Raw genomic sequence first — 12,021 nt, 5'->3', positions numbered from 1 at the left:
GAAATAGATTAGTAGTTTTGTAACTCACAACATTTTGTGTCTTATTTTACGAATTAATGTTTTGTATTATGAAATTATATGCCTATAGGACCTATATTATCTACCTAAATAAGATTTGGGAATAAGTAATATATATATAACATGTACATGTGTATTGTGTTGTGAATTTTGTGTCTCGTGTTATCAAATGATGTACCTTGAGAGTATTGATTCTGTACCTAGAATAAATTAAATTTTGTGTTAAAAATGAGAAACGAAAAATTACAGAATTTGTTAATTTAAATATCAAAACACGTCATTTTGATCCAGGGTCCACGATATAAATTGCCACATGTAATGGGACAGTGATATATATATTATTCGGTACTCAGTATCTTCAATTCACCACAGATTAATTTAGATGTGGTCTGAAATATATTCATGGAATAATGATATTTGAAATTTTGAATACATGTAATGATGTAAAGGCAGGGCCTGTAAGGAATTTTATTGAGTGGAATAAAAAATTATAAGTAATTTGAAATATGGTTAGAAATTTTTATTATTGACAAAATATAAAAAAATAAAATCATCAGAATAAAAAATATATTATAAAACAAAACACAATATTTATGACAAATTACAAAATAATACTTCTTTATGTTTTTTTTTTTTTTCATACTTTAATATCGCGTTAGCAATTTCCTCATTCAAAAAAAAAAAAAATCTTTTTCAAAATACAACACTACGTAATCATTTAACACTAGGAATAAATATCACAAATTAATACACATTATAAATACAATTGCTCAACTAGGAATAAATCTCAAATTTTGATACAAATAAGTGAAATAACAAATTCACCCGCATTATAAATGTTACAAAGGCACACATAAAAAAAAATAAAATAAAAATTGTCAATTAAAAATACATTTTACAAATTAATTGCTACAATTATAAATAGTTCCACACTTCTATGTTCTCCCGATAATAAATGAGCTGTAAATTTTTATCCTTATATTTACTCATAATAAATGAAAGGTATTTTAGGACAAAAAACTATAAATGTTATTGTATTTATGAGGGGAGACAATATTTTTGACATCCCAATGGAAAGACAAGTTTGTAGGGATAGAAGGTGTATTAATAATTAGAAAATTGGTTCCTATAAAAAAAAAATTAAAAAATTGGACTTTCATAAATTTTGCATTGAACTTGATTCTGAAGTTGTTATTAAGGTGATAAATGAGATCGAACTCTCAGCAGGAGAACTCTCCTCCCTAATCATGGACTGTAAATTTCTTACTAAAAATTATGACTGTGTGGTGTTTACTCACGTGTTGAGAGAAGAGAACAAATGTGTGGGGCATGAAGTTCAGGATATAGTCCGACAAAACTGGAAATTGGAGTTATCAATTTCTTTTTTTTTTATATAGATTGTTGATGAATTGGTTAATTCCACCTTTTATTAATAAGGAATTTATGTATCCAAATGTGTCTAACATGTGCAGTAAAATTGTGATATTTAATTATTTTCCACTCATCTGCTAAGTAATTGATTTCACGATATTTTCAATATTCTAGAAACTAGAAAGGGTCAATAAAATTAGGCTGAATTCAGTCCAAAACTCCATATCCATCTCTATACATGCTAAGTCAAGGTTTTATTTGATTGACTAAGATCATAAAGTCAATATTTTAATTAAATAATTACGAATGTAAATTCATTAAAATAAAAATAATTTAAACATATAAAAAATAATAAAAATATTAATTTTTAAATTATGAGTAAATCTTGTGTGAGACCGCTTCACATGAGATATGTAATATTTTTTAGATAATAATATACAAAATATTATATTTTAACTAAAAAGTATTATATATTTTATTTGAGGGGCATTTCACAAGACTTATTCTTGAATTATTACTGCATTAGAAAAAATATATTACCTAATGGATAATCCTAAGTTTTACCATGTAAACTAAAATAATTTATTTAGAAGAGAATGAAACTTTTAAGTCATCCATTATTAGTTGAATAAGTCTGGTGCGATATTGTCTAAAGTTGGATGTTTAATATTTTTTAGTTAAAATATTATTTTCTTTTATTGAAGCATAGTAAAATATTATATTTTAACTAAAAAAAATATTACTTGTGTTACTTGAGACATCTCACACAATATCTACTTACTACAATATAATAAGTTCAAAGTGTGAATGGTTAATGTCTTTACTTTCGGTTTATAAGGTCTTATTAAAATGATGTTTTTGCTCTTCAAATAAATAATTTGTAACAGAATTATAATAATGAGATAAAATCAATAAGAAAAAAATTTAAAGTGTAAATTAGATCTTTTGTCGGAGTGTCGGACTCATTTGATTTCTATTCATCTAATGTGAAAGTGTTAAGGGTTAACAACTAAAAAATTGAATGAACTATAAACCGAATAACTTTGGACACTTATTAAGGGAATTACTAATGTTGTTGAACAATGAACATACATTTATACACATAAATGTATAATCTAACAATCACCTTAGATTTTTAGTTGAGATGAACCACAACATTCAATTTAATATCAAGTCAACCCTAAACAAGACGTCATATAGTTCGTCAAAAAGTAATATGTATGCACACCTAAGGGACTAGTTAAGCATATACGATACATTGTTCCCAAAAGGTTGAATACCCAATTTGCTTACTAGGTACAAAGAGTCCCTCACCACCGCTAGTGAGACTCGATCACGAGTCATTGTTTCTAAATTTCACTCCTATGACCAATTGAGTTGCTCATGTCAGTTAAGGGTATACATATATATAAGTATAGATAGATGTGCAGTTTAACTATCAGTTTAGCCTTTTAGAGACAAAAGTATCATTTTCAATTTAATAAATGTGAAGAATTATTGTGTGAGCCAATAAATGGCAATGGAATAAATTATACGGATATGTAAAGCTCCGACAATTGACCGAAAGTCCACTAAACGTACCCGGTTAGCTGCCCAAACTCCCGGCGGGCAGGATCAAACTCCGAGTGCTCAAAATCTCAGCTTTCTCCTCCTCTTTACATTCCCAACCCCCCATCATCCACTCTCTGCACCACCATCCCATTGCCGCTCCCTCCGCCCTGCCGGGTGGCGCGTCAAGAAATCATCTCAGCACTTCACCTAAATGCTGTGAGCTGAAGGCTTTGGCGGCGATGGGGCAGAGATTGAGCTGCAGAGAAACCCATGAACATGGGTTCTTCACAGCCGTCCAAAATGGGGAGCTTGAAACAGTTGAGGCCATGGTTGATGAGGACCCGAGTGTGCTAAGGTTCACCGCTGTTCATGGGAAGCTCTCTGCATTGCATGTGGCAGCAGCCAATGGGCAGATCGAGGTCGATCTTGCTTGATCTTTCTTGTTTTTAATGTTCTGTTGGGAGTCTGGGTTTCTTGTTTTTCTGATGAATCATTCTTGTGTTTTTGGTGGTGGATAGATTCTCTGTATGCTTTTGGATAAGGGTTTAAATCCAGACATCTTGAATCGCCACAAACAGGTGATGACCAGAGCCTAATCTTGTTTTTCTATATTTTCCCTTCTTACCTTAAAAGTTTCATTTTTTATTTTAATTTTTGCTGAATGTACTATGTTTTGGATTTAAGGTATATACATACGTGCATTGGGTACTGAAAATTTCTAATTTTTGTTCAGACCCCATTGATGCTAGCTGCTATTCATGGAAAGCTTTCCTGTGTGGAAAGGCTACTCCAGGCAGGAGCAAATGTATGATCTTTTCCATGCTCCCTACTCTCATTTCTTTGATCTATACTTTTGGTGATCTGGTTGATGTGTATCTGTTGATAATGGATTAATTCATTTGTTCAGATTTTAATGTTTGATTCACTACATGGAAGAACCTGTTTGCATTATGCTGCATACTATGGCCACTCTGATTGCCTGCAATCTATCCTCTCTGCTGCACATTCTGCCCACGTGGCACAATCCTGGTGACTTTCATATCTTAGATTTGCTTATTTTGTAATTTCTGGTTCTCAAGACTCTTAACATTTGAAAAATAAGAGAAACAAATGGTGGTTTATAAGATCTGGTTAGACTAGTTAATTGAATGGATTCAGTCTTTAGTGTGGTTTGGCCTATGTGTTGATTGATTGGATTCAGCCTTTTAGCGTGGTTTGGCCCACACTAGTCTTTGCTTTGCTTCTTGGAGTATATACTAAAATTTTGTATCTAAAGTAGCAATGTGATAAGCTTTGTTATTCTTTGCTGGTTAGGGGATTTGCACGATATGTCAACACGAGGGATGGAAGTGGTGCAACCTCCCTGCACTTAGCAGCCCGACACAGAAGGCCAGAATGTGTTCGTCTTTTGCTAAGCAACGAAGCTCTTGTGTGTGCTTCAACCGGTGGATATGGGTATTGCTACTTAACTATGATTATTTCTATGCTTTAATTCTGCTATTTCGTATTAGTGAATTTCACACGATAGGTTTTGCAGCTACCCAGGATGCACGCCTCTTCATTTGGCAGCTCGGGCAGGTTCCTTGGACTGTGTTCGAGAATTACTTGCTTGGGGTGCAGATAGACTTCAGAGAGACGCCTCAGGGTGAGACCTCAGTTCATACAACTTTGTTCCAGATCCTCAATTATGTTCGAGATGTGTATGCCTTTTGATTAGTCCTTGGTATTTGGCTATTTGCTATTGAAGCTAATTGTTTTTGGATGGGATTTCGACAGGAGACTGCCTTACATGATTGCACTGAAGCATAAGCATGAAGCGTGTGCTGCTTTGCTGAATCCTTCGTCTCCAGAGCCATTGACATGGCCTTCGCCCCTGAAGCTCATCACTGAGCTTGATGCCGAAGCAAAAGGGTTACTAGAGAAGGCCTTGATTGATGCCAATAAGGAACGAGAAAAGAAAATTTTGAAGGAGACAAGCTACGCTTCACCTTTGCATTGTGATTCGGACAATGAGGACTTCGAGGTAAAAGTCTTGCTTCAAAAATACAAGTACTTCGGGGGCAACCTTAGTCGAGTTGGCCAAACTATTGATTTAGTAATCACAAGGTTACAAGTTTGACTCTCAGCAGAAGCGGCCTGTTGGCCTTCTTGGTTTGAGCCGATCAGCTATGGGCAACCTAGGCTGGTTTACCCTTTTGTGGTCTTTTGTTGGCTAGAGTTACAAGGCGAGGTTTACTTAGTGCACACCACTAGCTGCGGGCTTCCCCTGTCACTAAGACGGGGTTTACCCAGTGCACATCATTAGTTGCGGGTTTCCCTCGTTTTTGTGCTTAATTTTTTTTTTTCACAGGTCAGCGATTTGGACCTATGCTGCATCTGCTTTGAGCAGGCGTGTACTATAGAGATACAAAAATGCGGGCACCAAATGTGTGCACATTGTACTCTAGCTTTGTGTTGCCACAACAAACCTAATCCGACCAAGAAGTGCGACAAAGTTCCCACATGTCCCTTTTGCCGGAGCAGCATTACTCAGCTAGTCATTGCCAAGAACAAGACCGAAAACAAATTAGAAGAATTGAGCCCATCTAGGTCAAGAATGTCAAGAACGTCATTCAACCTAGCTGAGGATGGTTGCGGTGGCAGCAGTAGCAGCAGCAACACCTTCAAGGTTTTGTCACCTTTGGCCTCGTTTGCTAAGCTTGGCGGCCGCAGTTCAGGTAAGGTGACTATCGATTGCATTGAGGGATTCAATAAGCCATAACATCGGGTTATTCCCTTTGCATCCCCGCCTTTTTGGAATCTGGTCAGTCCTACCTGGTATGCATTCAACAAATCGGGATCCTAATGGAACCTCAACTATTGATATATGCATCAAGTAGGAGTATCTATATCCTAAGATGCCCCTCAAGCAAGAGAATATATATATATATACATGTATTTGGCCTAAATCCAACCAAGAAAATATGAGTATGGAAAGGCCTATTAGCTATTTATCTGTCACCTATATTTTTTCCTCTGAAGAGATGTATTATTTGAACTGCTTCAATGGAAGCCCCACTAATATATGCATCAAAATTTCAGCCAAAAAAAAAGAGAAAATTATGTGAGATTACATGGTTCACCTTTTAGATTTTTAGCTACCAAAGTTTTCACATGACTTCTTAGTTCTTATCCAGCTTTTGCATTTCCTAAACACAATGCATTCATAACCTGGGGGTGTGATTGAGTGGAAGAGACTTATCTATTCTTAACCAAAAGTTAATGATTCGATTCTTGGCTTTGGGTATGGAGCAGTTTTAAATCTTCAAGCCAGCTATCCCACCCAAAACGCTTGATTCTAATTAGTGGTATCAGAGCCAGGTTACAGGCCTTTGCTAAAGATTGACTTTTTAGGGAAAACAATGGTTTACAAACTCTCTTCATACAAGTGAAAATTTACAAAGCTCAATGAGTCAAATGTCCACATAAACAGGAAACAAGCAGAGTTCCATGGCCATTCCCTTCACCATTTCCTGCAATGAACTGGTGGTTTGGGGTTAAATCGCTGGCGGCTTCTCTGCAAATGGTGGCCGAAGCCTTCCTCTCTGCTTCGAGAAAGTGGGCAAGAGAAGAGCCTGCCATGGAAGTGGTGGCATTCATACTAGCAGTCATCACTGCATCAGTACTGAGCTTTGAACACAGTGAAAACAACCATATCTTGCATTTCTTGCCCTTTTTGTTTCCCAGGGACAGAGGCTCAGCTGCCCTCCCTCTTGTTGATCTTCTTGAGAACTCTAATATGCTTGAAATGCCCAGAAGGCTACCAAGGGCAATGCTCTTGTCATGGAAGAAAGAGCCTGTGGACTAACACATCATTCATTTATCAGGATTCAGTATGTAATTTGATAGTAAGTTACACGTCACAGATAGAAAATCGTGAATATTTACGACTAGATCAATACAAATAACTTCTTTTTTTTTTTTTTTTTTTAAAATGATAATAATTATACTATTGTGAGAATTAAGTAGGAATTGAACCATATTTAATTTCGAGATGCTAAAGTCAAGGACTATATCATTCAAAGCCATGTGAAAAGAGTGAAAGCTCTTTGTAAGCTTTTCAGCTTTCTTTCAACAAGGCATGGCCCAGCCAAACATTTAAAAGTAATAAGAATAATAATAAAACATGAAATGATGCATTCATAAAAGAAATGGATTATTAATACTGGAATCATTCCCCCTAGCTCGATTATTGTTGCATCATCTATCACCATACACACCAGTCCCCACTCTCCATCCCCATATCCTCCTCCATTCATCAACTTAATTAACCTAATAATAAATTAACTTCATATTCACTATAATTCTAAAATATTAAAAATTTTAAGATGTTGATCAGTCACCAGGTACAATTCAAAAAGTATGTCTAGTTGTAATAGATATTTTGGGGATATTTATCCTCGCAATATTCAGTATATCCCTATGTGTGATTGTACTGGATATTCTGGAGATATTTGTCCCCGTAGTATTCAATAAAACCTTATGTCTGATTCCATTAAATACGCTGGGGACAATTATCCCTGCAATATTCAGTACAACAAAAAAAAAAAAAAAACATATAAGATTATAAACAGTGTAAATCGACATGATATACTTCGGTGGCTTAATTAAAATTTCTCCTAACTTGAAAGTTGCTTTGAATCTATGAGCACAAACAGACTTGAAACAAAGGAAGAAAAAACTCAGTATATTCAAGAACAAATCATCAGTGATTGTCCCAAAACTGACCAAACATGAAATGAAATGAAGATTCACAACATACAAATTAAAATGCCCAGAAACAAATTAAAAACCAATTGTGGATGGCATTTAAGCTAGCAACACAAATTAAATTAAAACACTAATTATTACCTGAGTATCAAGATCAGATGAAGAATGAGTAGAGGATGAAGGAGGAGAGGCAGTGAGCAAAGTGTTGAAGGAGAGTGATCCTTGGTTGTTCCTCACAAGCCCAACCCTCAAGCTAAGTGGCTGCAGCCCCAGTGGCCACCCATCTTCCTGCGCCCATTATCATCAACATCACTAAAAAAAAAAAGACAGTATTTTCTTGGAAAGCAAAATCAAGAAAAGCACCAATGCTGAGACAACAAATTAAAGCAGGCTGGCAGGAACATTATTATTATGTAATTTGAAAGGAGAAGACAAAGAAGTACTACGTACCTGTTGAGCCATAGCTTTCAAGGTTTTGTGCTTCTGAAAGTTTGAGGACGGAGTGATATATGTTGTGTCACCTCAGTGGTCTTCAGAGGAAGAAAGAGTTAAGTGTCATCACATTTTCTCCGCACTTACATATATAATACATTCCTTTATGGATCGGATGGACTTGATACTCTTTGGAAAAAAAAAAAAAAAAAGGACAAAAATTATCATAATCGTTTGGCTTCACATGCGCTTGGGTCAGGTATGCAGTGCCCTGGCTATTTTGCTCCGTTAGATTTCCACGTTGCATTTTTTGGGGGTGTTTTTTATGCTAAAAAATAGAGTAATATTATATGTATTTTCACTTTCTACTTCCTACTTATATGAGTACATGACACACTTTGATTCATTTAAAAAAAATATGGGCCATAGTTGTTAGGAAAAAATATTAAATGTACTCCCAAGGAGTATTACTCCCCACATGTATATATTAAGTGAATGAATAAAAATGGTGCTCCTATTTTTTTTTAAAGCAATTATTATAGGACACTTCATTAGGAGTAAAAAAATGGAGTGTAAGATGGAAGTACATGTAGTATTATTCTATTTTTTTTTTTTTTGGGAATCGGTATTGCTCTAGTTTTTATTACTTTCTTTTCTTCTCCCTCCAATAAAATCAATAGACATGAAGGGAGTTTTACTCACTTGAAGTCCGAGCAACTAGTTTTTGACTTTTGAGGGGTTAGGTTAAAATTTTTTCTGGGGCTGGTTGCTCAAACATTGCAATCAGCTAGGATTAAAACTATAAGCACATATTTTGTGATTAGAATGAGTTTCTTTAATAAAAATAGAAGAAAATTTCACTTTTGGTCGTATGACTATATTGTTAATTGCAGTCCACGATTTTTAAAATCGTCAATTTAATACCATAACTATTCAATTTTTCTCAATTTTAGTCCCTCCGGCCAAGAGGTGCTTAAATGGGCTCCCTTTGAGAAACTTCCGATGTATCTTAGAATACGGAGGGCATTTTGACAAAAGAGGAAGGGCAATGTAAAGAGGTAGACGTAAAAGGGCTCGGGTTGGTTGAGAAGAATAATCTGTTGGAGAGACTAGTGAAGGTTACAGAAGAAGATAACGAGAAGTTCTTGTTGAAGCTCAAACAAAAGATTTACAGGTGAGGAGTTTGGAAATGACAGTTTTACCACAGAGAACCGGGGTCAACATACAGTACTATCTGGTGAAGAAATGGAGAAGAAAGAGAAGAGGAGAAGAAAAAGACTAAATTACCTTCGTTATTTTACCCTTTAAAATTTTCCGGCAATTTTTTATCGGCAATTCAGCCAGATGGACTGAAATTGAGAAAAATTGAAATGTTATGGTACCAAATTGAAATTTAACTGCAATTAACAACACCTCAGTAGTCATATAACCAAAAGTAAAATTTTCTCTAAAAATAATATTCTAAGAAGCTTTCCAAAGTTCAGGAGTGGTGGGTCAATCACTTTATGGGCATCTAATGAATAGGAAGGGAAATTCAAGAGGGTATTTTTTAATATTCTAATTTAAAAACATTATGACCATGTTTGGTTAATGGCGGATCCGCCGTTTTTGACGGTTTGACATGGTCAAACCGCCAAAAAAAATTGTTTGGTTAGCAGCGGTTTGGAGCAGCAGTTTGCTCCAAACCGCTACTTTTGCAAACGCTGCACTTTGCAGCGTTTGTAGTTGGTGTTTTGGGGAAAATTAAATTTTTCCCAAAATGCCCCTGTTTATATTTAAAAAAAAAAAAAAGAAAAAAAAAACTTAAAACTTATTGAGGAGTCGAAATGGCTCCTTAATTTGAGGAGCCAAAACAGCTCCTCAATGTTGCCCATCTGGGATGGGCAACAAATTTGTGGAGCCTTGAGGCTCCTTAAATAGGAGCCTCAAGGCTCCATTCCCACTTTTCCCACCGATGTGGGACGGTGGGAAAAGTGGGAATACAAGAGGGGAGCAGCTTGTGCTGCTCCCTTCTTTCGTTCTTTTTTTTTTTTAATTATTATTATTATTATAAATTATAAATTATAAATTATAATGTATACCCTTATGGTCATTTTACATGTTAACCGCTAATCTAAACAGTTAATTTTACTAAACACTTTTTTATAAACCGCTAATACAATCTGCTGGTCAAACCTGCTAATACAATCCGCTATCTGATGCTAACACAACCCGCTACCGCTGACCGCTAACCGCTGATAATCAAACAAGCCCTATATGTATTAACCATGTTATGTCATTGGCACTATTACAAAAAGAGTTAATACCTAAAATAGTCCCTCGACTATGTCGTAATTACCAATTTGGTCCTCGACTATCATTCTTACCCAATTAAGTCCTCAACTATACAATTTTTACTCAATTTAGTCCTTTGTCAATTTGACTGTTTGTTGACTGTCAAAAGTGGAAATAAAGTTGTAATTTTACAAGTTTTCTCCTTCTTCCTCATTTAGCAGCGCCAAACCATGTAGCAATAAGCTCCGGTTGGGTTCTAAACCTGTCAGTATCGAAGTAGTGGTTATGCATCGGATAGCCCATGAATTTGATTTCCAACGATTTTTTGACGATCGAAATCTGATCGGAGTGTATTGCTGCATAGTTTGGCGCTGCTAAATGGAGAGGAAGGAGAAATCTTGTAAAAATTATAATTTTATCCCGACTTTTGACAGTCAACAAACAGTCAAATTAATACAGAGGACTAAATTGGGTAAGAATTGTATAGTTAAGGACTAAATTGGGTAAGAATTGTATAGTTGAGGACTTAATTGAGTAAAAGTTACATAGTTGAGGACTTAATTGGGTAAGAATGGTAGTTGAGGACCAAATTGGTAATTATGGCATAGTCGAGGGACCATTTTGGGTATTAACTCTTACAAAAATTGGTCTAGACGTTCCTAGGTCGTGGCGATTTTCTCCCTAGGTGATCGGTCACCTAGTGCTTAAATTCGATCGAGTTAGTCGAGTTAACACACTCTCTCTCTCTCTCTCTCTCTCTCTCTCTCTCTCTCTCTCTATATATATATATATATATATATATATATATATATATATATATATATATATATATATATATATATATATATAGAAAAGCGCTCATATGTGGTCATGTCATTAGGTGTGGTCGTGTGGTCGTATCTGGGTCGTTGAATCAGTTTAATCTAAAGGCAGTGGTAATTCTGAGAATTTTCGCGCGTTTTAGTAAGTGGGGGTGTTATGGTAATTACAGTGACCATTTATAGCGGGCGGGTTCCAGAATACACCAACAGTGTTGACAACATACACCAATAGTGTAATAAAACACACCACAGTGAAACACACCAATGGTGTATTCCCGTGTTATGGTAATTACAATGGCCATTTATAGCGGTCGGGTTCCAGAATACACCAACAGTGTTGACAACATGCACCAATAGTGTAATAAAACACACAACAATGTGATTTTCCCTATTCCGGTGTTTTATGACAAGTTTACCCTTACAGTTCTCTGGGTAGGAGAATGTGCGCGAAAATACTGAAAAAAATCTTGATTAATATGAATCATTAGATCTATCTAATCTAATGGTCTATAATTGACCATATGACCACACCTAACAACATGACCACATGTGAGCGCTCCTCTATATATATATATATATATATATATATATATATATAAAAGTAGAAATGAACGGGGTCATTTTCATAAATATTATAAAATTTTATTTATTTAAAATCGTTAGATTTACTAGATCAATGGTGAAAAACACTACTAAACATATTTAAAAACAAAAATGAAAATTAGAGGATGCGTGAAAAACAACTTTCAAATGTTTTTCAAATGAAAAACATAGATGAACAATTTCTTTCTTCTTATTTTGTATT

At 35.1% G+C, this 12,021-nt stretch overlaps 2 protein-coding genes across 2 annotated transcripts; one reads left to right on the top strand and one right to left on the bottom strand.

Moving 5' to 3' along the window:
- The first annotated feature begins 2,947 nt into the window (after positions 1-2,947).
- On the top strand, positions 2,948-6,052 carry LOC109182294 (putative E3 ubiquitin-protein ligase XBAT31). The gene is made up of 8 exons (XM_019332428.1): positions 2,948-3,359; positions 3,459-3,518; positions 3,674-3,745; positions 3,848-3,969; positions 4,255-4,395; positions 4,478-4,585; positions 4,717-4,963; positions 5,291-6,052. The coding sequence occupies exons 1-8, from the start codon at positions 3,180-3,182 to the stop codon at positions 5,699-5,701; spliced, it is 1,341 nt and encodes a 446-aa protein (XP_019187973.1). The 5' UTR covers positions 2,948-3,179; the 3' UTR covers positions 5,702-6,052.
- A 204-nt stretch (positions 6,053-6,256) lies between these two features.
- LOC109182293 (uncharacterized protein At3g17950) lies at positions 6,257-8,236 on the bottom strand. Its single transcript, XM_019332427.1, has 3 exons — positions 8,140-8,236; positions 7,831-7,977; positions 6,257-6,783 (listed from the first exon to the last, which is right to left on the bottom strand). The coding sequence occupies exons 1-3, from the start codon at positions 8,149-8,151 to the stop codon at positions 6,385-6,387; spliced, it is 558 nt and encodes a 185-aa protein (XP_019187972.1). The 5' UTR covers positions 8,152-8,236; the 3' UTR covers positions 6,257-6,384.
- Positions 8,237-12,021: the final 3,785 nt, after the last annotated feature.

Source organism: Ipomoea nil, unplaced genomic scaffold (assembly GCF_001879475.1).
Source record: "Ipomoea nil cultivar Tokyo-kokei standard unplaced genomic scaffold, Asagao_1.1 scaffold1043, whole genome shotgun sequence".
Classification (NCBI taxonomy): domain Eukaryota; kingdom Viridiplantae; phylum Streptophyta; class Magnoliopsida; order Solanales; family Convolvulaceae; genus Ipomoea; species Ipomoea nil.
This window is presented reverse-complemented; position numbering and strand designations above follow the sequence as displayed.